At 44.9% G+C, this 25,720-nt stretch overlaps 1 protein-coding gene across 2 annotated transcripts in view; it reads left to right on the forward strand.

The window, feature by feature from the left end:
• CDK5RAP2 (CDK5 regulatory subunit associated protein 2) overlaps positions 1-16,261 on the forward strand; it is a 69,332-nt gene extending 53,071 nt beyond the window's left edge. For both annotated transcript variants that reach the window (XM_053996413.1, XM_053996412.1), the window contains 10 exons: positions 3,396-3,512; positions 3,778-3,967; positions 4,176-4,297; positions 5,694-5,942; positions 6,917-7,006; positions 7,105-7,364; positions 9,605-9,751; positions 11,646-11,784; positions 14,697-14,743; positions 15,624-16,261. In XM_053996413.1, coding sequence (XP_053852388.1) covers positions 3,396-3,512; positions 3,778-3,967; positions 4,176-4,297; positions 5,694-5,942; positions 6,917-7,006; positions 7,105-7,364; positions 9,605-9,751; positions 11,646-11,784; positions 14,697-14,743; positions 15,624-15,683 — 1,421 coding nt within the window. In that variant the 3' untranslated portion in view covers positions 15,684-16,261. The remainder of the gene's footprint in view (positions 1-3,395; positions 3,513-3,777; positions 3,968-4,175; positions 4,298-5,693; positions 5,943-6,916; positions 7,007-7,104; positions 7,365-9,604; positions 9,752-11,645; positions 11,785-14,696; positions 14,744-15,623) is intronic.
• Positions 16,262-25,720: the final 9,459 nt, after the last annotated feature.

Here is a 25,720-nt window from a genome sequence, read left to right on the forward strand (position 1 = left end):
CTACACGTTGCTTCTTTCTCCTTCCCACCTTTTCCCCCATAGGAAAATTGATTAATATGCAATATTACTCAGACTGGGAGCAGGTAATAAATACAGACATACTTTCCTTTTCCTCAGTTCCACTGGTATTGACATTAGATTCATTATGTTTTACATCATCCCCACGATCCATTTCTGTTGTTGTTTAAATGGAGGTAACCTGCACATGGCAGTTTGCTTTCAGGGATAATTTACAGTGATGGAAAGGTGGCTAAAAAGCATCCATTTCATTCGTGAAGTATTTACACTGCTGGAAAGGCATTCTGTGCTCGTGAAATAACCACACTGAAACACTTCCAACTCTTTTACAGCTTCATAAAGATTCTGGCAAGGGCATCCATTAATGCAGTGAAAGTATATTTTCTTTATAAACTGTCTTATGCCTTCCATCTGTCTTCTTGTTGCCTTAGCACATCTACCAATGAGTGCAGGAGAAATTTGGAAAAGTAAAGGAAAAAAGCAGCTACCTGTTGGAGCAGCTCCTTTTTGTCACTGTGTTCTTTCAGTTCTTGTTTCTCTCTGTATCAAAGATCTCTTCCATGCTATCAGATATGCACGTGCTCTCTTGCTTGTGATGCTCCTTTTTCCTGATAGATGAGCTTTCTTTGACTTTCGGTGTAAAAAGAAATCCTGCAGTGAAGCTGAGAGGATTCCCAAGGGCGTGTGGGAATGGCCTTAAGCTGAAGGAGGGCAGGTTATGATGGGCTATCAGGAAGGAATTGTTCCCTCTGAGGATGGGGAGGCCCTGGCACAGGGTGCCCAGAGCAGCTGTGGCTGCCCCTGGATCCCTGGCAGTGCCCAAGGCCAGGCTGGATGGGCTTGGAGCAACCTGGGATAGTGGGAGGTGTCCCTGCCCATGGCAGGGGATTGGAAATAATTGAACCTTAAGGTCCCTTCCAACCCAAACCATTCTGTGACTTGCATTCAACATTTTTGCTTTTAACTGAATGTCTTTAGTTTGTTTTCCTTTAAAACACAAGGCCAAGCTGTTACATACTTAATTGTTTATGGCAACCTGCTAAACTCATGATATTGAGTTGTTTGTTCAACAGAAGTTATTGCATAGATTTATTCTTGTCTGATAAATATTGTATGGATGTATATACACATATCTGCATACTGTTCTCGCCATGTTATTTTTAATATTTAGATTCTTTAAGTATTTAAATGCCTCTGGGCTTCCAGTATCCTATAAATTACTCAAATGCTGGTAATGACTCCATCATTCCTGTAGAGCTGAGGCTTGCAGTGCAAGTAGAACTAAAATAATTGTTTCAATAGTATCAAATGTTAGGCTTCAAAATAAAATCAAAGATTTAATTTTGAGTGTCCTAGGTTTCAAATGTTCTTAACAGCAGTTAACATTAAAAGGGGGTTTGTTTGCTTTTTTTAACCCACAAGTAGCTGATGTTTCTGCTCAGTCTTCTTTTCAGCTTTTGAATGCCTTTTTTTTGCTTTCCCTGGGAGTGAATATCTCCTTCCCCATTGCTGTGATTTTCAATAGTGCCTTTCTTTCAGTCAGTGTTTCCTTTGAAACCTTCAAGGTATGCTTCCTTAGCACTCACTTTTTCAGCACAAAACAGAACGAAAACTCGAGTGTATTGCAATTGTGGGCCCTGATGCTCTGCTTTCCTCTGGTTAGATGGACCTTTGCCTCTGTGGAGAGAGTAATTGATGTCAGCAGGGCTCTGCACAGAAGTAGCAGTCTCAATAGTGGGTCAAATTGTGGGATTGTGGCCCTATTACCACTGGCTCTACATTATCCCTTATTATGTAAGATAACCAATAGTTATATTCTAAAGCCTTTCAGTAGCACTGCAATAGCATAACTTTTCAAATAGGATAAAGCTGGGTGATGGGCAATAAATTAAATTAGAATCAAGATGAGACCATGAAGCCTTGCCACTTCGACTTGGATTGCTTTGTTACAGTCTGAAAGGAGAAAGCCTTTTGAGTTCACATAGCTGCCTCAAGTCTTTAACATATAGATAGTAAAATGCCATTAGTGCCAGGCTTCCAGAGCCTTTGAGTCTTTCAGCAGTGACAAGAGGTTCATATCATGGCACACTACATCCCAGTTAGGTAGTGGGTAAAAGCTTCAATTGGGATTACAATAAAATGAGATTACTCAGAGGAAGTGCAGCACATCAAATTGAATTGAACTGCCAGAGCTGAAAGGCATCCTCCTCATACATTCAGCTAATTTTTTTTGCCAGCTGGTTATTTCTCTATTAACCAAATAGTTGACATTCATGTACTTATCTCAGGCTTTAAAGTGTGGGAGACACTGGGATAACCAATCAGCTGCAAAGTGCTTTTGGTTCCCGTGGGTCCTGAAGTGTTTTACTGACCATGAGAAGGTTACAAAGGGTTACAGTAACAGTGGCTTGAGTTGCGTTTCGGAGGCAGCGCCTTGGGAGTGGGATGTGGCACTGTGCAGGCTGTGCTGCACCAGTGCACATCACTGGCAATGACTATAGCACCAGTGCAGTGCAGTGAGGATTGCCTGGGCTGGGGTTTAACTGGCTGGATACAGGAGTTAACACTCAGATTCACTTGCCTAGTGCAGTAAGATCCTCAGAGCAGGATTCATCACCCTTATGCTTGTCAAAGTCAGACATTTAATTCGTGCCAGTTACCCAGAGCTTCTCGTGGAGGCACTGGAGGGAAATCCAGCCCTTGGAGGACAGGGGATCTCATCCTCAGAGGTGTGAGGAGAGGAGACACAGGGTGAGCTGAGCTCTGGAGGGGTCTGTTCCTCCCCATGGCTGCTGAGGGTGATCAGGACTGGCTTATTTATCTAAATGTTAGAAACACGGATTTAAGAGGGATAAATCTTCATCCCTGTGATCATAAATGGGCTCTGAGTTTGTAATCTGAGGCCAAGGCAGTGACTCCAGCCTTATGCTCTTGCCTGTGTGGTAAGAGATCTCTCACCAGACTATTTACAAGCCTCCCTGCATTAACCCCTGTGGATTAGCTGGTAGAATCCCATTGTTCTCTCACTAAATACAATAGAGTGTGAGCAGAGCAAGACTAAAATACATGGTAAACCCTCCTACATTTTGTCCTGTTGGGTTTTTAGCTGATAGGTAAAGACTGCCAGGGATAATTCTGCAATTTTAGTAATGGTTGCCCAGCAATGAGAGGCACTTGTGCTGCACAGGGCTTTGGATTACTTGGCATTAACCTTAGCTGCCTTTTAGCCTGTAGTGATAACCTTCAAAATATATAGGGGAGAAATAGCTTTTATAGCCTGTTTTTCTGCAATTTTAAAAATTGTTCTTGTCTGGAAAGTTTAATCTTTAATGACCTAGAGATGACTCATAAATCATCTTTTATGTATATATTTATAGGTTCTGCAAACATTTTTATCCATGGCTCAGAGCAGCATAATTCCCTGACTTCTGAAATACATTTCCTGAGGAAGCAAAATCAAGTTCTGAATGCAATGCTAGCAAAAGGATCTAGAGGTAAAAATGTAAACTGTTCTTTACAGGAGTGGCCTGCAACTCATCCCAGACCAGAAAACAATAAAATATTCACAGTCCACTCATTAAATTGACTTAACCATTCTTTGCACCTCTGAAATTCCATGCTCAACCATAAGCATTCAAACTGGGATTAGCAATAATGGAGTAGCAGCTGGATAGTCTCTGAAAAAGCTGATTTAGTTAAAAATCATAGCCTTAATGCATTGTGGGCATTGCAGATACCTTGTGTTTCTTCTTGTTTCAGATAAACAAAAGGAAAATGAAAAGTTAAGAGAATCTCTTTCTAAGAAGAATGCAATCATTGAGCATCTTCATGAGGACCATGAATGCATGAAGAAAGAAAACGAAAAGTTGCAAAAACAAATTTGCCAAAAGGAAGATGAAATCAGATACCTGACGTGTCAAATTTACAGCAGTCGCAATGAACTGAACAGGTATTGATTCTGTCCATGTTTAAACATTCATTCAGAGAAGAAGTTGTCAGTGTGACAGGCATGTGTTTAGCCACAGCCATTAACATTAATGAGGGGCATGGATATATTCAAAAGGTAAGGGAAGAATTATGGAGGGAAAGAGGAATGGGTTTTAGATTTTGAAAAAAAAAATCAGAATTTAACTCAGCTGTTTATTGGGACTTAACAGGTTACAAACAGAAATTAATGTAAAGCAGCATCAGATCTCTGAGAACGAGAAGTTGCTGCAGTCGCTGCGGACTGAGATCAAGGTTTATGAGAAGCTGGAAGAAGCAAGAAGGAAGGGGACAGGTATAAATGCACAGTTGTCTCTGTGCCCCTTGCCCTTGCACCTCTTCCCTCTGAACATGCTCTTGTTAAAGGCCAGGAGGGCTGGGTCACTGTTCCTTTGCTTCTGCTTGTGTCTGCTCTGCAAAGAGAACTGACAACCTGCTGCTCACATGCTTCCTCCTCGGAGTGACTGCAAGCCTGAGATGTGTTAGATGTTGACTAGACACCCCCGAGTTTCCTTTATCTTTTTAGCTAAGCTAAAAACCAGAATTGAAGACTTAGTGGCTCAGGCTGGATGAGTTTCCTGGGGATCTCAGATATTTACTTGTCTTCTAAAATCCTGCTGCTGCATCCTTGCAGGTCCTGCTTACCCAGGTAGCTTCTTCTTTCTCTTGGTTGAAGGTGGGGGGAGAGGCTTCTCCCTGAGGCTGGCAGAAGTGTTGGCACCACTTTCTGAATTAGGTGTTTAATAATTTCATGTCCACTTTGCTCTCAGTAAAGGTGAGAAGAGGACTATAGCTCACTATAGAGTTCTTCCTCCCCCTTGGAAGGAAGCTGTACCACCATGTAGCTGTTGGTGTGCTGAGGTAAAGAGTGGGATGCTGTTCATTGCTGAAAAGCCCTTACCACATCCAGCAAATTTCCCACTGCAAGTTCTTAAAAGTTGATTTTTTTCTCCCTGCTGCTCCAAGTGTTATGCCCTGCAGCCACTGGTTTTGCTGCTTGGCTGCAGCAGAAGAGCCCTGTAGGCACGAGGCTTTGAGGCAGAGCTGGCTCAGGGGTGGAAGGGATTCTCCTTGCAGAACTCCTGAAGTCATTAGGGAGGGGCAGCACCCTCCTCATGCAGCTGAGCCCCTTCCCAGTGTCTGGAGAACACCCTGAACAGTCGGATTTCAGCAGGAAAGAATGCATGGAGTTGTTTGTGTACTGATCTCTTTCTGTGAGAAGGCAAACACAGCCCTTGCTTTTCTCAGGTTCAGATTTGTTCCTCTGGTTGCCAGGTGATCACTGTTTTCTTTTTCCTTGGGTGTATAAAATTAAACTCCCAGCTCGTCTCTGTCCCTCCTCCACACTCCGAAGTTCCCCATTCCTTTTCCTTTCCCCAGACTGTGCATTGCTGCACTTCACATTTTGTAAATCCTCTTCATTCTCCTTTTATCTAATTTTTTAGCTTTTGGCATGAGACATAGTAGCTTTTATGGACAAAGTAAAAAAAAATTCCAACCCCTTAAATCTTTCAAGGGTAGAAGCAATTAAGACACGCTTTTTTTTGTCAAACCATTATCTTAATGCTGTTTGTAGTTAATTCTTAATATTGAGGATAGCACTGGCTATAACTTACTTGCTGAGTGTTCTGGTGGGTAATGTTATTTTAATTGTTAGAGATGTTTGAGTGTTTCTTTTGAAATTGTCTCAGATCCCAGATGTGATGCCTCAGAAGAATTCCAGAAAGATCAGAAAAATCCACTCGATTTACAAGAACTGCTGGCTGAAATCCAGAGCCTGAGAGTGCAGCTGGAGAGGAGCATAGACACCAACAAGTCTTTGCATGAAAAATTAGAAGAGCAGCTTTCCAAAGGGAAGAGAGAGGAAGTGGGCCCAGTGTCAGCTGTTAATATCAAGTGTCTGTTGAAGCCAGGCTCTCAGCCCTGTGCAGGACTGGATGGTACTGTGCTCTGTGTGCTTTGGCTACAGCAGAACCTGTGCCTCTTACAGCCTTAAACAACAGCAGCTCTCCTCAAATCCCTCTGCTCTTAGAGCAGAGTGTGAAGTGCACACTGCACTGTCCTAGAGCACCTGGTGCTTCCTTTGCACCCAAGCAAAGCATTTGCAGAGTCTCTGGGATGGGAGGATGCCTGCAGTAAATTGCCCTAAATTTTGCTTACCTGGGGGGTTCTTTTTTCACTGCTGAGCTCTATAGTGTTTGCTAAGGGTGAGTGTGTACTACTCAAGAATGATCAATAAGTGCACTAAAATGGCTCTGGATAAATCAGTTGTCCCCTCTTTGCCCTTGAGGAAAATTTAACCTGTATTTCAATCACTGTTAAGTGATGCTGTTTTAGCAAATAAAGGGAAGTGTAATGTTTACAGCCAGGGTTAGGTTATTGTTCCAATATTGATGTACATAGGATACAGAGGGCACGAGAATCTTCCTCCTTAAAGTGCTCTGCACAGTAACAGCTTTCCATACATCCAGATGAACCCACATGGACCAGAAAAATTCCTTGGAATGTCAGCAGCTGAGTTTTTTAGATGTGCTTTTCTCATAGGTGCTTAGGGAATGTGGAAGTTCTGAAGGAGGAATATAGAGACAATCTTTAGTCTGGTACAGCTGAGAAAAGTGTCCTTCTTCTTGTGGAGTTAATGGGAAGCTTTTATTTGTTAATAAAATATGTTCATCGGGATGTATTTTAGATTTTTTAAATGTGGTTTGATTTTGGGAGATACCTAGAATTTGGATAGATGCTCAGGTATAAAAGTGGGTAAACACTGGAAGATCCATGGCATGACACTAGAAAAGTCAGCTGGTTTTCCCTGCTTCCAGAGGCCAAGTGTAGCATCAGCATAAAAGAACTGAAGAGCTGGGAGGGGTTTTTCAAATCTAATAATACAGCTTTCCTTCTCCCTTTTTATATGTAGAAAATCTCTGCAACTGCCCTGCTGCCAGGAGAAACATTGGTGAGCTGCAGAAGCAGCAGAACGGGCGCTGCATTTCAGCCGAGAAACCAGGTACACCCAGCCCTGTTTAACAGCAGCCAAGTGCAAATTAATTTTTTTTTTTTTCTTTTTGTATGGGGATAAAAAACGACCTGATTTTTCTATCCCAGGTACTGAGGCAGCCCCTAAGGGTGACGTGGACAGTGCCTCCCTGTGCAGCAGCACCTCGGGCTCCAGCAGGACGTGCACCCCGCGCCTGGTGCCCGGCCATCGGATGTGGGCGGACAGGAACGGCCGGCACGTCCTGGGCCTCATCGAGGACTACGATGCCCTGAGGAAACAGATCTCAGAGGGGCAGCAGGTGCTGGCAGACATGGAGATTGCTCTCAGAGAGGTCGCTGGCACCAAGCTGCAGGAGCCTGGAGTAAAGGTGAGCACTGAAATCCTCCAAAGGTGGGTGGATTTTACCCAGAGGCGCAGAATGGTGACAAGGGAAGAATTGACTGAAGAACTGAGGGTGCCTCAAGCTTGGCACAGTCATCGTCTAGATGGACTCAGTGTGATTCTGAGGTAGTTAATTCTAGGCCTTTGAGCAATCTCCCTTTCAGTTTTGGCTTTAAATGAGGTAAAACTGCTTGGTTGTGCTATGGAAATCGGTGTTTGTAGTGCTGGAAATGATAAAAAAGCCAAACAAAAGCAGCAGCAGAAAACCCCAGGTAAAAATCTAAAATGCTGTAGAGAGGGTTTAAACCAGGGGTGTATAAAAGTAACCTAAGAATAAAAATAATTAGGATTTTCATATAATAAAGGATTGAGATAAACCCAGGAAATATGAGACAATTAAAATAAATGTGATACAGAGCTGATAAAGTTCTTCCCTTAGTTGAATTCAGCCTTTTAGTAACACCAGACTATAACTGTACATTAAAGATTGATGTGTGCTGATGAGGCTTGTTTCATATTACATTTATATTTCAGGGAAGCCTTTTTGTATTTTTCCACTTCCTGGTTATCAGTTGAACATTTAACAATATCATAAGCTAGTCCAAAAACTTGATTATTTCATTAATGATCAAATACTGTCTTCTAGGACTCAGTGTATCATCCTTTCTTCATTCTCTGACAGTGTTAGCACTCATGGTGCTCTTGCTGCACTCGTAGGGATGCTTCACCAATAAAATGTTTATTTTATCTTGAATAACCTCAGTCCTTTTTGTCTAGAATAGGAGAACTAGTTAGTGTTTACTTCTGCTAATTTTCTCTTATGTAATAATAATTTTGGATACAGTTAATGATGGCATATTTGGGGTGGTTTGGAAAGACTCATTTTCCTACAAGCTTCAATTAAAGGGAAGGAACAATCTGTGCACATCTGTGGCATCTAATAAGGAACTAAGAAACTTAAACCCCAGCAGGAAGGGCTTGGATCAGGCATGGAAAACAGCAGCCAGTGGTAAAAATAATGAACCACTGGCATGGAGAGTGCTCAGAGACACTGACTGGAGGCAATTTTGAGGATAGATTATGCCAGTGTTCAAAACATTTCATGTAATGTGTTCCTGCCTTGGAGAGGGAAAGGAAACTAAGTGTCTAATGAAGGTCCTTTTCACCCCTATGATTTTATGATAATATAAATGCTGTAAAAACCATGCTTACTGCTCTTCAGAAAACAGAAGGTCTTAACTGCAGGGATAAATTCATGCTACTTATTTTTGCAGTTATAATTAGTGAAGCTGTTGAAGGTGCAGTCTGCAACAATTCTGAAATTCTTTTTGTGGTATCACATGTGTGCTCACGCAGTCAAATGATGCCTGAATGACACTTAAGACTCTCTGAAGTATCATATATTTCCCAATGACCTAGTTAACATACTGATAATGACTGAAAAAGTAATCTCTCTAAGTTTTAAACTTGTTTTGTTGGTGTAAAGATAAAAGCAGTAAGTTCCACAATTTGCGGTTTCCTATCAAGCTTTACATCACTGAAGTTTCAGACTACTTAGTAAATGGGATATTTTATGTGACAGGAGGATTCTGGTTTGATAACAATGCTAAATAAATATTCAGATTGTATCCTGCATGGGGCAGGAACTATGAATGTTTTTTTTTTCATTACCCTCCCCCCTTCTGTAGCACCATTGCTTTGGTAATTCATTTGCTCCCCTCACATTCTTTCCCTCCTTTATTTCACATTTATGCGATTTCTTCCATTTGGTTTCTCATCTGTCAGCAGAGGAAAACATTTTATGTGTACCCTGATAGTGATTTTAGCATTAAATGGAACAGTTTAAAGGGTCTGCTAAGGAAGAAACATCTATAATGCTTAAATTGATGTCTGTAATCATTGACTTTCAAATAACATGACAAATGCAAATGAAGAAAGAAGAGAGTTGCCAAGTGTTACCATGTGGCATAGCAAATCTAGTAAATATAATCTATTGTTAATCATGGTTATTGATTAGGATAAATCCCCTCCCTCACTGAAATTCTCAGATAATACATAATTCAGCAGCCTTTGTTAACTAACAGATTAGTTTTTATGGCACACAATGGCTGTGTACATTATCTTAAATATGAAATCACACCAGCTGGATTAAACCCATTAATTAAGATTACATTTTCATAATGGTTTAAGTATAAAGTATAAAATGTCTCTAATCCTGTGATGCAGGTACCAGAACAGGCATCCCTGCATGGCTTTTCCACAAACACTCACACAGTACAGCAGATTTTGGAAGAGGCTGCACGTTCCCTGAAGCTTCTCTGGAGAGTTTCTCTTCCCCTGAAAGCTGCTCATGGTACTGCTCAGGGCATTCAGGTACTGCTGGGCTTCGTCTCTGGCTGGGGGTTCGGGGTGGATTTTTGGACTTTGGGAATGTCTCCAGGAAGATGCAGAGTTACAGATGTGTATTTGGGAGAATCTTTGGAGAATCATGCCCCCAGTCTCCAGACACATGGATTTAGTGAAGGGCTGAGTATGTCCTGGTGATGTTGGATGGCCAGGTGTTCATTTACAACATACTTTGTAATAAAAATGGAATATCTAATCCTGTTACATGAGATTCAGGAAATCCAGGGAGGTGGCAAATGTCCCACCTCAACAAGAAAATGTTTGGGCTCCCTGTTACTTGAACAAAATTCAATTTGATTCTGTGTGTATTGGTAAGTAGAGAAACATCAGCAACTTTGATGTAATCTCAGCTACATTTCCTTTTATGTTCTTGATGCCAAAGTGGTAAAAGAAGAAGCTTTTGTAAAAGTGTGACAAAACCCCAAGACATGTTTTATAACACTTTAACTAAAAAGGATTACACTATGCAAATGCATAAAAGTAAACTAAATGAGGAATGAAATATCTCTGCTGTCAGAATACCACCACTCAGCATTGAAACTGTTTCAAACCCTAGCTTTAAAATAAATCTGAAGTGATTTCACTGAGGTTTTTGTATGTATTTATTAAGGGAAGCAGGATATTTCTGAAAAAAACCTCAAACTTTGGGAAAACAAACATTTCTATATAATTTCATAACATTTTTGGTGATATTTTTTAGCATCCTTAAATATATGAAATCAGAAAATCAGTGGGAGTGAAGTTTGCTGTCTGATACATTCACTGATGTTTCAGCTCCAGATTTGGGATGCCTTGGCAAGAGTGTGTACTTCCATTTTTGTCCTCATGTGTGTAATCCGTGCAGACAGCTCCATGCTGGCCTGGATTGCAGGGATTGAACATCTCTCACCCACACAGGGCTTTCAGGATGTGGGGGAGGATGCATCTCCTGCTTTCCTGACACTGATCTGAACCTTGACTGGATCAGTCACTTCTGCAAGGCTGATCTTAATGTGTGGGGGGGTCTGAATTCACAGGATGCTCCTGATTAAAGCCTAATAGAATTTTTTCTGGAGTTTCTTACCTAACACCCCCTGATCTTAAGGATATTAGATTGTTCCTGATGTTTTAAATGCAGATTATAAAAGAATCTCTCTCTCTTGAAGTTTGGGTTCTAAAATACTCTGAGTATTCAGTGTCTTCTCTGCAGCCCCACAGGAGTTGGGAGTAATCAGTTCCTCTACAGAGATAAACAGTGGGGGCAAATTCCAGAAGTTTTATTACTTAACAAGTGGCACAACGAGAAAAAAAAGTCCAAGCTTAAATCTGCACAAGGACCCAAATCAGTGACACTGGCAGATGTGCCAGGGCTTCTCACAGTCCTGTTTTACAAGTCACTGACCAGAGCTTTGTTGGGATTGGTGGTGAAAACTGAACCTTAATAATGATGCTGTCAAATAATTTTGCAATTAAACTGTCCCAGTGCCTTTTAGCCCTGTGATAGAGGCAGCATCAGCCATTAGCAGAACACGAGGAGGAGGCTGGAATTCTGAACCTGGCAGCCAGGGCACTGATCCCTTGGCACTGGCCTTCCTTGGCTTTTCTACTTTAGAACAAAAACAGGCACCAGTCTAATAGACTTGCCTCAGTCTAAATTACTTGCACTAAATTCCAGCTAAGAATTGTAGCTGTATCACAGAATCTCATGTCATGGGGGATGTGAAGGAGGAAGGACAGGACTCAGTGGTGGTCCCTCCCTCCTTTGAGTTATTGGTACTCCAAGGAAGCTTGAGGGTACTTGTCCGAGAATATTGAGCAATTCCCAATGTAGGAAGTACTTTCAGCCAGTAGTTCAATATCTGACATTCTTCTCTCAATTTAGGATGAAGGAATGAAAGCAGAAATATTAAGGTTACGTAAGAAACTGTCTGAGCAAGAGAAGAAGTTGCACAGCACAGTGAAACGCCTGCACTCCACAAACCAGCTGAAGGAAAATATGGAGAAAGTCATCATTGACCAGTGTGAGTGTGTGCTTTAATCATGATTCTGATTCTGTTTCTGTAGGCTGTGGCTACCTTTAAAACTGGTGTTCCCTCATGCCCCAGCTGTGACAAACAGGCTCACTCTGTGCTGAGCTGATGGAGCCTCACTCCAGTACAGAAGGCTGTAGAGAATATCATGGGAAGCTGTTCATGGTTTTACACAAACCACTGATAATGTACCAATCCATGCAGCTGCCACTAATTCCTACTTGGGTTATTCCATTTTGCGTCCTCCTGTTTCTATTTTACAACAGCTCTGGACAGAGGCAAAGTTTCTGTTTGCTGTAAACATTCTCAGCCAGAGTTTTTGACATTGTCAAAATTGTGATTTTGCCTCAGTCTTAATAAATGTGGAATTTGGCTTTTACATTTTCTGAGGTACTGCCCTGCAAGGAGCTCTGTCAGTGCTCTGCACCAGACTGAGAAGTGCAGAAGCTCAGAATAAGGGAAACAAAAGCTTGCTCTGAGTAGTTTTTTTTTTAAGAAAAATTAGGGCATGCTGTGGAACGATATTTTACCCTTAGTGGCCCATGACTAGAAAATGATCTGGAAACATGAAAACAAGTGGGACATAGGGAGTATTGTAGCTGTGTAAAGCCAGGTGTCTGTTTGAAGAGATGCATCTCTGCTGCTTTAGACTTTAATCACTCACCAGAAGAGATCTGAATGAACTCTCCTCTACCTTCCTGCTACAGCAGTATGTGTACTGTGGGAGGAGGAGTTCATTTTCTTCTGTAAAAAAATAAAATTAAAAAAATCCATTCTTGCCTGCTCTGAAGTGGTGGGACTGAAAGGCTCATTAATCCTTGCTGGAGTGGCACTTGTGTTATCAGTAATTAATCTAGACTGGAAAATTTTCCACACCATACAAAGTTATAGAAATATCTGTAATGTTATATGTTACTCAAGTCAGTTAAATGGAATGTAGAGTGATGAATGTTATTTTGCTCCATAGCCTATAATTTTTATATCTAAGGCCCATATATCTTCTGCCTGCAGATTTTTGTTGTTTCAAGCATTTATGGGCTGGTGTTTGGTCACTTCTTTCAAAATTGCGATATTATATGTGTACCAATTACTTCTGTTAAATCATAAATAATGTTTTGTTCAGGTTGTAGAGCCAAATAGCTCAGTTTGGGGTCATCATGTAAAAATCAAAGCAATTCTATTATGTCTTTCCAAATAATATCCCTGGGATAGATTGACTGGTCTGGTTTGTCCAGTTCCAATGTCACCTCAGACACACTGGGTCATTTCAGAGCTAGGCTGGGTATAAATCAACTGATTTTACCCTTATAGCCAAAATGTTATCCCTGAACTACCTCACCCACCCACACTTCCCTAAAGCAAACAGTGCCTGTTGCCCTAAATTTGCTCACTTTTCTTCAGGGCATTCAGCCTCCTCTGAGCGAGGTGCTGAGAAACTGAAACCTGCATTTTGTGAAATCTCTGTAAAGCAAATCTCTGCTTGGAGAGCAGCAGCTGTGCCAGCAGTGGCACAGCTTCCAAATTAAGAGTTTTGATTTAGAAAAATCTAGTTTGCCAGGTGAAATGAGTTTACTAGCAGAGCTCTTCGGAGCAGTGAACACTCTGCCACACAAAAAAACCTGGATGTGATTTTCTCCAAGTTTCACTGATTATGGGAATTATGGATGCCGAGTTGCCTTTGTCTTAAAAGAGCAAGATCAGAAATGTTTCTAATTTGCATCTGTACACAAATTCTTGGCCAAGCCTACAGCAAAACTGGTGAACCACCTGAAGCTGCTGGATTTTATTAGGTTGCTTCCCTCAGTTTTGAGATTTCTTCCTTTCTCCTTTTGCTAGCGAGAAGGGAAAAACACTGCAGTGGGTGACCTTGCCTGCCTTCATTCTGCACACATCCTGTTACCTGCTTGCTCCAGTGAGGATATTCAGGTTCCCTCTGTTATGTAGCTGAACATTCCTAAATATATTTAGAGGCAGAGACTGGAACATTCTTGTGGCTCAGAGTCTTCTGTGTGATCTCTCTGGCGAGAGAGCTCATTGCTTATAAACCTCATCTGAACCTCTGAGCATGGAACAATGCAGTGCCAAATTGCAGTAATCTGCCAGGGGTGTAATTATCTTGTGACAGCTCTACCCTTGGAGTTGTTGGCTTCTTATTGTTGTAATGAAAAATCTTTATTATGGCTAAATTGTTTATTTTTGAGACCAGAATATCAAATTGGTGATTGTGAGTGGTGCATTTCAACAGTTACAGAACTGACACAGATTAGAGACTCACATATTTAACCTGACATTTCTAAATACCACTTGTGTTTGGAAACACCCCCTCCTCCACTCAGAGGTCTTCTGCTGGCCCCACAGAGACAGACTGGGCTGAGTGAATGGAGAAAACTGGAACCCTTCAGGGCAGGCCACTGGTTTTTGATTTCCCCATGGCACAGAGAGGTTGCTTTGTCCTTGAACTGACTCCTTTTGCCATCTGTCCTCTTCTCCCCCTCCCTATCTGCCCTCCCCAGCCCAAGCAGCATACTTAAAAGGATCAAACTGGAGTTAAACCGTGCACCATCTCCCCTTAAAAGGAACAGAAAATCTTCTGTGTGACTTGGATGGAGGGATGAGCGTGGCAGGGGCTGTGCAGATCTGGGTGGTACATGCAGTGCTGAGCTTTGCCTGTTTCAGGTGGCAGAAAAACTTCAAAACCACTTCCAGGATGCTTAGGTTTGAAAAGCAGATTGTGGAACACAGGCCAGCAGCAGGGAATGACATTCCAGGGCTGGCACTGCTCTGGAGCTGCAGTCCTCAGGGAATCCTCCTGCTCAGACATCATTTCACGTTTGCTCATAAGACAAATACGGGGAATTTAGAAAGACTTGCACTATTCTTTTTAATCTCCTCTTTCTTTCCAGTGGTTTTAACACATGATGTCTTGAAGAAGGCTAGAGGGAACTTGGAAGTAAGTAAAATCTTTGCTTGTATTGAATTCCTTGGTCTCTGCTAGTCAGAAATACATGGTGCTGTGTCAGGAGTATTTTGCAGAATTAGTCTGATTTGCTTTAGGTTTGCTACCTAATCAAGCCTGGGTGACAGCAGTTTAGTGTGATAAATAGCCTGTGATAAATAGCTGTGTTTGATGGCTGAATTAAGAGTTTTATGACTGACCACATAAACACCTAAACCCTCTCCTTCCTGATGCTTTCCCTAGATTAATATTCATGTCTGTCATCATCTTCCAGCAGTTCATTTCCAGGAGATCACAGCCTGATAACCTGCCTGCTGCACAAGACACCCTTGTTAAAAGCTGGAGCCTGTGTCAGTCACTGGTGTGCTTTTATTTTTTAACCACTCACCCAACAGGGGCAGCTTTTGGCAGCAGCTCTCTGCTGGTGCAGGGTGTTCAATCCCTGGGAGTGTTTCAGTAATCCCTGCTCAGATTTGATTTCTCTTTTTCAGACTTTACTCCCTGAAGGATTCAATCCATTCCTTGACTCTGAAACCCCACCCTTCCCTTCTCACTCTGAATAACTGTACAATTCCCAGCCCCTCCTTAGGTTTTCCTCTAACCTTTTCCATGCATCCCTTCTCCCTTCTCCCTCCTCCCCATCAGCATCAACATTTCCCTCTGCAGCTGCTGTGCTGTTCTCAGCCCTACCTGAGCTGGGAAGTGATGACATAAAACAATCTTTCTGCTTACAGAAGTCTTATCACTTTAATTTGAAGATCTGATGAACACAGGAGCTCCTCTTTGCACATCCTTGTGCAGCAGGATGGGGCAGGGACAGATTGTGGGCATTGAAGTACTGTGCAATAATAAAAATTACTGCTTTTCTAACCAGGTTCCACCAGCTGAGAATCAAAAATCACCTTCCTACACCAGCAAAAAAAAGATTCTCTGAAGGAGAAAGTTCTGCTAACAGAGACTGGTTTTGTGAGTGTTGTTTGCTTTGTGCTGCCTTAATATTTATTGATGTAAAAAATGTTTGTTCAGCTATTTTAATGGAATCAGCCTTTGACCAAAAAAAAGAAAAGGACAAAAAATGACACCTTTTGGTAAATAACTTATTTAACATTTTCTGTAATGTAAAGATGGTTTTTAATATTTATTACAGAAATAAGGTACTGCAGGTATTGAGGAAAAATCCAGATTTTTTTAAAGTTGGCACATTAGAAATTTTATATTTGTACTTGCCGTGTTGTAAAACTATTTGTTGTTGTAGTCAAACAGGTCCTGAAAGAATCAAGAATGTGATCCACCTTCCATTGTTTCTCTCCTGCTAAAAGAATGTAGGTTAAAAAAAATACTCTGCCAGTTGTCACTGTTTTGTAGCAATGTGAAAAATGTTAAATATTTTAAAGCATTTTAACCATCTCTGGAAGGTTCTTCTGGAAGCTGCCTGATGCTGGGCATTGTGTTAGGTACTTAGACTGATGGTGTGTCTGAAAATGTTACTTAGAATCAGACAATTAAAATGAAAAACAGTCACAAATGTGTTTGTGTTATTTTGTTTAAAACCTCAGACTTCAGGCATTACTGACCAAAGCAGCCACATCAGATCATTTATTTCCTGAGTGACACAAAGTGAACTGGGAAAATAGTTCAGTTTAACATTAACCAGATCATAATTTGAAGTGATTTTTGGTTACAAAAGCAGAGTGTGTGGGGCAAGCATGACTTTATTGAACTGATCATGCACAGCACACGATGTTTTTTTCCCCTCAAGCTGATGGCATCCCCATTGCACAAGGAAATTTGCCCTTGGCATCCAAGCACTGGGAGATCCTAATACAGGACTGGGGTTATACTGGCACTTGGATTTTGCCATTTTGTAATGGGCTGCCACAAAACTCTGAGTTTGTGCCCTGAGGGTGGGGAGAGCTGGAACTTCACCCACCCCTGAGCTGGGGCTGTTCCCTGCACATGGGGAGAAAGGACCTGAAATCCCATCCCATCCCACCCCTGCCATGGCAGGGACACCTTCCTCTGCCCCAGGGTGCTCCCAGCCCTGCCCAGCCTGGCCTGGGACCCTTCCACAGCTTCCAGGGCCTCCCCACCCTCACGGGGAAGAAATGTTTCCTCATATCCAGTGTAAACCTCCTGTCTCTCAGTTTAAAGCTATTCCCCTTTGTCCTGTCACTTGAGGCAAAGTAAAGAGTCTTTGTCCCCTCTTTTCTCTTTGCTCCCCTCTGGTTCTAAAAAGGCCACGATTCCATCACCCCAGAACCTCCTCTTGTCCAGGCCGAGCAGCTCCCAGCCCTTCCTCACAGGAGATGTCACAGATTATCTGCACTGGGGATGGTCTCTCCCATCCCTTCCTTCCCCACAGCCCCTGTGCATGGGGATTTTTTTGGAGAAAGCCACCCTAAAGCCTTGCACTTCCAGAGTGCCTCTTGCCATGGTCCCTGCTGTTTGATTTCCCAGCCCAGGCCTTCTCTGAAGTACACAAATGGATTTAGTGGGGGTCCCACAGCCTTCCTGGCTGGTTTTTTTTTGATTGTCCAGTTGCTCAGTAGTAAGCCCATGACTCCTCTGTGACAGCTCCCACATCAGTACCTTTTCAGTGCCAGCTTGTGAGTTGGAACTGGCAGGGGAGTGGACTGATACCCAGTCTTTCACAGGCCTACAACCACAACTGACTCTCCTGTCTCTGGGCTGCAGTGTCATCTGCAGGATTTATGAGTATCCCGTGCTTCTGATAACTGCAGGGCTATTTGTGTCTGCTGCTCCCCTTTTGTTTCCCCTGTATTTCATTTCCTGAGACTCTGAGAAGATTCTGACTTTTATCTCAGTGTTAAAATTTCTGTAGACAACAATCTAGAATGGCAGGGAGAAAGATGGCTCAAACTGCAAGTTCTCGCTGTGTACCTGTAAGAGCAACCATGGAAGAGTAACAGTACTTGTAAATGAATGCAGAACACGAAGTTATATCTGAGAGAAACCTTTGAGACTGCTTATTCCTTAATCTATGAAAGTACAGCATGGCAGAAAGGGCCCCACTTTATTTGTAGATTAAGAAAAGGGGATCTGAGACCATTTAGAGGTGTCATGTTCTGGGAGGTGCTCTGTGCATGCAGAGCCCACGTATCTGAGTTTTTGGGAATTAATTATGGAAGGTGCTCTGTGCATGCAGAGCCCGTGTCCCTGAGTTTTTGGGAATTAATTCTGGAAGGTGCTCTTTGCATGCAGAGCCTGTGTCCCTGAATTTTTGGGAATTAATTCTGGGAGGTGCTCTGTGCATGCAGAGCCCCTGTCCCTGAGATTTTGGGAATTAATTCTGGGAGGTGCTCTGTGCTCTGCAGAGCCCAGCCTGTGTCCCTCCCTGAGTTTTTGGGAATGAATTCCCGGTGTCACATCCCGGGAAGAGGCTCAGCGCGGAGCCAGCAGGGGGAGCCAGCCCCATTCCTCTGGATTCAGGAAAAACGGGAAAAGTTAAAAATAAACCCCGTGAACTGGGGAAAACGGGGGGAGGTAAGGGAAGAGCGTGCAGTCAAACTTGTTCTTCAGTCTCTTCACACATTATTGTCCTCACAGCTCACTAAAAACGTCAAGTTAATTTTACTAAGTAGCTAAATTATAGACACTCAGATGTAATCAGAATCCGCTATACATTTCAACTTTCAAAATTAATCATCCTGCGTTTCTGAGTTATCACACCTGAAGGAAACAGCTGTACAGCTATATATAGCATTCCCCTGACTCTTGGTCTTCTTGCAGCCTTTTATTCCCCCCACACCATCTGCACTTCAAAATAAATAAATAACCAGGTTAAATGTTTCCCTTTCCTGAGATGATTTGCCACTTACTTCTTAATGGTCCCTCTCAGAGATCTTCTCCTGACCCCTTTTTTTTTGCTAGGCTCTAATTGCTGCACCCAGTTCACACCTGGGCAGGTCTCGCCACTGAGATTGGTTAAAAACAAGATGCAGGATATCATTACCTCTTTAAAAACAGATGATCCTACAAGATCAAAGTATTTCATCTTGATGAGAAGTGCCTCTTAACCACACACAATTTACTGGGCTGGTTTAAAAATAATTAGAAAGAAAAATCCAGGAAAAAAAGCTCACCAGATGGTGGCTGTGGAAGACAAAGCTTACCAAGTGTTAAACTTTGTTCCCATTAAACAAAATTAAATTTTCCTTTAAAAATAATTATGCAGGAGAAAAATAAGCAGCATAAGCAAATGGAATTACAGGAGGGGCTCATTTGCTTAGTGAGTTGCTGCCTGTGCTTTCATTCTGTGGGCAAGGTGAATGGAAACATTGCTGAGAGAGTGGTTCAGGGAGGAGCACTCTGCTGGGAGAGGGGAGGCTGTCACTGCCTGTGACCTTGAACCTCCTGCTCAGTCCCCAGGCTCACAGGCTGAGGCCTTTCTCAGAGGATGCTGAGGGCCAGTTGAGATTAAGGAAAAAAAGAAAGAGGGGGGGAAATTAAAAAAAGACAGGGGTTTTCCCAACTCTCTAGGCCCCCTGCAATATGTGCAGCAGCACTGGGAAGAGGCAACACTTACTGCCCTGAGGGCAAAGCAGGGCCTGTGTCCACCACTGAACACCCACCTCTGCCAAAGGGAACAAACACAAATAATACCCAAAGCTCACAGGTTGCTGCTGTATTAAAAATAAATCAATGCAAATGCATTCAGGTGTTTTTAAAAACAAAACCACAGCAGATCTTGAGGTATTTTAATCTCCATCAAAGCTGCCCATTCATTGGGAGGCTTTGCAGGGTGCTGTCTGCTGGGGTTTGAGGGGTGGGCTGCCTGGGGCTGCTGTGGGATCACAGGGAGACTTGGGGAGAGGGCAGAGCCCTCCCCACCCTCCATATGGAACCACGGAGCAATTTGGGTGAACTTTTCCCCTTCCAGCCTGGCCCAAAGAGCCAAAGGTGCCCTCTGAACATTTTGGGTTTATTTTAAACACTCCTGAACTAACAAAAAGCAAATCCTGTCATCACTCCCAAATTAAATGACAATGTGGGAAGAGAAATATAAAAAAGGAAGTGGCAGCACTCTTGCAGCTCTATTGGTACCAAATTCCCGAGGTACAAGGAGCCCAAACCTGACCCTGGTCCCCTGTGGTCCCTCCTCAGAGCACAGAGGGTTCCCAGCACAGGCAGGGCAGGGACTGGGGCAGAGCAGGAACCTGCAGGGAGGTCAGCTCTGTGCTGTGGGTGACATCCAACCACTCCAGTGCCCATGAGCCCAAGCTGTTCCTGGTGTTAAACCCCAGGAGCCACTCTCAGTGGCTGTGCAGGGGGATTTGCACCTCCAGCACTGGCTTCTGCTGCTGGCAGAGGGTTTTTGGCCTCTGGATGCTGAGAACAGCCAAGCACAGCCATGTCACACTGAGGATGCCACACAGCAAGCAGGGCATCCTCACGGCTGTAACAACTCGGAGAAACCTACTTGAATAGCACAGAGCCCTTCCATACATTGCTGGCTTACCCCCCTTCCCTGCCTGCCTGGTCCTTGGCTCCTCGGAGTGGAGCTCAGCCTCACTGGGTGGTATCTTTGTACAAATCCCAGGACAGGACTGCTGAGGAACGTGTCTCCAGCTGTTCATTTTCCAGCATCACTCTCTTTACATGGCTGTGACAATGGGCAGATGCCAGCAGCTCACATCCCAGGCAGCAGACAAAGAACTCAATGTTACAACTCACTTTAAAAGCTTTTTGCCCAATCACACAAAGCAAAAGCATACTGACAGTAGTTCTGTCCAACCACTATAAGCACACATTCCTTTGGTTAAAACAATGCTCGCTTATTTCCATACAATACCTCCTTGGGAGCCTTAAGATACAATGCACAGAGCTCCATTATTAACCTTAGAACTTCCTAATATCTCGCTAGATACACTTTTCTGTAGCTTAGGAAGTTATTCTAGCCATGTGTTAATACACTGACCATTGTTCTATTTGTCCTTACTTTCTACTTCTTGTATAATTTTTCTGCTGACAAATCTTATGGCTACTGCTTAGCTCTAATCTCAGCTCTGCTGTCTCTGAGGCCTGCCTTTTGCAACTTGCCCAAAACCTTCTGATTTTAAGGATTCTTACAGGTGGTTGTGCAGCTAGATGACAAGAGCAGGATGTGCTGGCCTGGCTGTGCTAGCCCCAGCAGGCTGTGCTAGCCCCAGCAGGCTGTGCTAGCCCCAGCAGGCTGTGCTGGCCCCAGCAGGCTGTGCTGGCCAGGCTGTGCTGGCCCCAGCAGGCTGTGCTGGCCCCAGCAGGCTGTGCTGGCCTGGCTGTGCTGGCCAGGCTGTGCTGGCCTGGCTGTGCTGGCCAGGCTGTGCTCGCCGCTCCAGGGATGCTGCAGGACCCGGCAGAGCTAAGCCCAGCTGGGCTTGGGCTCCTGCCCTGCTCCTGCCCTGCTCCTGCCTGCAGGAAGCTGAAATAAACCCAAACATCCCTGCCGGATCGGGCTGGGCTCATTTGTGTGAGCGACATGAAGTAGATGAGATTTGGAGCCTGAGTTATTACTGAAATTAGGGAAAAAAAATCCCCAACCAAGCCCGGTCTCAAGTTGTGCCCAGCGTGGATCACAGTGATCCTGGAGCCCTGGGCATTACTGTCAGAGGGAAATTATGAGCAGTTTAGTGCTTGCTGAAGTTTTGGAGCTGCCTCTCTACATCCCTGGAGGCAAATTCCTTCCTCTGACCCTTTTCTACAAGTTTGGCCTCAGGCCTGAACAGGTTTGGCTTGCAGAGGAGCAGACTCCCGAGGGTGCCCCATCCACCAACCCCCCATGTGCCTGACAGCCCGTGGGGATGGACCCCTCACCCTCCAGGGGGAAGGAAAAGCAAACCAAACCCCATCTGCTCCTAAAATGCCATTTTCCTCCACCACAAAGTCTGACCCTGGACCCACAGCTCAGCTCCCAGGGCTCACCACAACGCTGGCTCCTGAGGGAAGTGCTCTGGGAAGGGGCAGTGGGTGCTCCCTGTCCTGCAGGGAATGATCCAGCCTTAGCAGGGGCACAGGGAAGGAATGTGGTCCCTTACTTGGGCACTTTTTGCAGAAAACTCCTCTTGCAGGGAGCAGAGGCCTCATCCTTGTCTTGCAAAGCAGCAAGGGGGAAGCCAAGGCTGCTCCTTGGTTGGTGACACCAGAGAAACAAGAAAGGTTTTGGTGAATTGTTCCCATCTTCCTGTCCCCCCCCTCACCTAAAATGACCTCCCCCACACAAAATCTGTATTTTTATGGCTGTTTCCAGAGAAGTGGCACGAAATCCAGTGTCACCCAGCAGCACAGAGCTACAACACATCCCTGCAAACCCAGCACACTGAAAGCGATAAATAAACTAAATAATCTCTTTTCCTACCTCTCTCCACGGGAAGTCACTCCTCTAATAAGTTCCCAACACAAAATCAAGCCCTCAGAGACCTCCACAGGTAGCTTTGGGCTCTCCCCTGTTCTCCAGGAGCTCCAGGACCTGCAGCTGCCCCTGCCCCATCCCCAACCTGCTGCTCCACACTCTCCAGCCACCTCATCCTTATCTTTAATTTCTGAATTGACCCCCTGGAGAAAAATCTCTGCATGCCTATTTTTTATGTGTTTATCTTGTCATTTCTTTAGAAAGATACTTGTTACAAATATATTTTTCCCCTCCTTTCCCCCAGCCCTGTCGGAGGAATCTACTTGGGTAATTTGTTGAGCGGGTTGCTGGGCCATGCATTATGCATGAGATGCAATCTTGATTTTTGCACTCCACTGTGCGCATTCAGAAACAGGAACGGCATCGTGCCCACACGCAAAATGAACATTAACAGCTCAAAAAAAAAAAACAAAAACAAAAACACAAAAAAACCCAAAAAACACAACAAACCAAAAAAAAAAAAATCAAACCCGAAAAAAAAACAGAAAATGCCCATTTATTTAAAGGAAAATGAACAAACAGCCTCCACTTTTTCAAGCTGTTCTCGCTGGGGTTGCTCAGAGCAGTCAAGTTGTTCCCATGTAAGCTCTGCTGGGGAGTAACTGGGCTCAGAGCTGCTGGGTGGGACAGCAATGATGGTGCTGCAGCATCCAGGGCCTGGCTGGATGGGGCTTGGGGTGCTGGGCGAATGGAAGGTGTCCCTGCCACGGCAGGGGGTGGAATGAGATGGGCTTTAAGATCCCTTCCACCCCAAATCATTCTGGGATTGTGTGTGAGCCCCCAGGCAGCGTCACCACCCCCCTGCAGCAGTGGAGCTCAGGTGGAACATCTCTGCTCAGAGGAGGATCACCCTGTCCCTCCCTCCTGCTGTCCTCACAGACACACACACGCTAGGCACACAAACACGGACACTTCCTGCTCCTAGAGACGAACAAATCCTGCCTCAGCCACTCCTGTTCCCGTGCCTTGTGCTGCAACAGCTTTTGGAACACGGCACGGGGCCAAACATTTCGGGTCAAACTCCAAAGGCCACCACTCACCCAAGCTTTTTGCCAGGTGTGCCCTTGTTAATCCACCACGCCTCCACTCGCCCCTTCACCTTCTCCTGGCGGGGCGGGGTGCCTGCTCGGCTGGAAGCAGATGGCTTGGGGACACGGTGGGAGGTGGTGACACCGCAGGTGAGGGTGCAGGCTGCTAAGTGTCATGTTAGACATAAAGCAGAAACACAGACACAAAAAGAAAAAAAAAAGAAAACAAAAATAAAAACACCAAAAAAAACCCCCCAAAAAACCACAAACCAAAACGCATGCAGAAGATTCCCAGCCCATCAACCCCCCCAGCGCTCTGCCCTGCAGCGTTTCATGCTTGGAGGCCACTGAGTATTTCAGAGCAATCACACTCTTTAAAGTGTGGCTCACTTTAAAGTCCATTTAAAATCCAGCTGTGACAGTGGTGTCCTTACCAACCTCTGCTGGGGCACCCTCTACCCGGGCAGGGGCTCCTCCTGCAGCCCCCCAGGGTGGGACACAGCCAGCACGGGCCACGCTGCTCCCCTGGCCACAGCTTGGAACATCTGCAGGAGAAAACAGGACAAGAAACCACGTCTGACCATGAGCAATGGAAAAGAATCAGAAAGTGGCCCCTGAGAAGGAATTGAGAAGGGAAAAAAATGTCAGAGAATGAGTAAGAGGGAGAGAGAGGACAGGTGGAAAGGAAAAAGGAACAGGATAAAATGGGGACCAAGATATAAAGCCAATTATTTTTGATTCTTTGGCTTAGGGGCTAATTTATTACAGCAGTAAATCATGCATAGGACAGGTAATACAGCAGCCAGAGCATGGACATTATTTAGACAGTGTGATCACGGTATTAGTGCTCAGAAAAGTGGAAAAATTTAAATTTTAACTTCCTCCAGGCCACATCTCACCCTTTACAGTCTCCTCTTGGCTCAGCATGAAGAAATATGGTATTTTCCCAGAGCCAGGGACGCCACATGGAGCCAGAAGGGTTTCGTGGGAAAGCACAGGGCCGGTTCCCTCCCATCCCATCCCATCCCATCCCATCCCATCCCATCCCATCCCATCCCATCCCATCCCATCCCATCCCATCCCATCCCTGGGCTCACGTCCTCCTCCTCCTCTGCACCGTGCTGGTGCCAGGGATGTCCCACCCACCCACGGGCCCTGGCAGCCACCAGGGCAGAGCTGAAGAGGTAAAAAGCCCGAAAGGGCTCTCAGCGAGCTGGAGTGTGTCCCTGTGTCCCTCAGGCAGGGATGCAAGAGCTTCAGCCGCGATTCCAGGGGGAATTTGGGCTGTGGGAGGAAGGAGGTGAGGCTGAGCCTCTCATCACACCTCCCAGCGTGGCTTGGCTGACAGGGAAACATCTTGATGTTATCTGAAGGTGGTGCCTTTATAAAGGAACTTCCTAGGGGTTCGAGGAAGCGAGGCGGCTCTTCACAGAACCGGGAATTGCGGGAGCAGCCCCATCCCTGCATCCCGGGAGAAGCACACTGGAGCAGCGCTTTGTGAGGGCTTTGTTCCCACACCTGGGGGTGGCAGGACTCACAGATCTCGCCCTGAGCCTGTGCCTGGCTCTCTGCACCACTTTTTGGGGTGTTCACCCCGTGCCCTCCCGGCCCGGCTGCATCCCGCCCTGGTGTGAGCATCCCCGTCCGAGGCACAGGCAGGGACCCGAGGGCTCGGCGCTGCCCCTCGGGGAGCGAGGGATGGTGGCAGCCTTGCAAAATGATGTCAAAGACGCCAAAACCCCCAACCTGCCTCCCCTCGAGCCACCGCAGCAAACCCTGCACTCTCCAGCAGCGGGTAATGCGGGATTTAATCCCTCCATCGGGCTGCGAGTGGCAGGGAAAGCTCTCGGCTCCCCCCGAGCGCAATCCGAGCCTGTTTGCTCCGATTTCACCGGCTGGGGATGCACAGCGCGGGCCCAAGGCGCTGCTGGGCAAAGCGACACCACCCCAGGCAGCTGCTCCTGCTTTTCCTGCCCCCGGGCACGGAGCAGCTCCGTGTCTCCAAACGGAGAGAGATCCCCGTCCTCCCGCACAGCCCGGCCCGGCTCTGACAGCCCCCGCCGGAATTCTGCCCGCCTAGAGCCACGGCAGGAGGTTTTTCTTTTTGTAGATGGGAATATATTTAGGAAATGTGTTTACTTCTATCCTGTAAAAGCACAATAAACTTATCTCCAGACATTGCATCAAAGAAACATCGTGGTTTTAAAAGCTACTTTGTTCAAAAACTCCTCCAGGCAGGAAAGATTAAAAAACTAGCAAGGTAGTGGTGGCTAAGGCAAAACAGAACCATGCTGTTGTAATTTCACTGTCCCTAACAGAGCAACACACACAGGGCACATGTGGGATGATAAGTTAAAATAACTTGGAGAAAGCTATTAATTTCTAACAATGGCAAACACGGACAGCAGAGGTGTTTTAAAGCACTGTTCAAGTCATTGAGCCCAGCAGATGCCACACAGGCACTTTGAAGCCTCAGGTGGCTGGAAATGCAGCACAGATTGTCTGTGTTTGATCTTCCACTCCCGTCTCACTCCA

Source organism: Vidua macroura, chromosome 21 (assembly GCF_024509145.1).
Source record: "Vidua macroura isolate BioBank_ID:100142 chromosome 21, ASM2450914v1, whole genome shotgun sequence".
NCBI classification, from domain to species: Eukaryota; Metazoa; Chordata; class Aves; order Passeriformes; family Viduidae; genus Vidua; species Vidua macroura.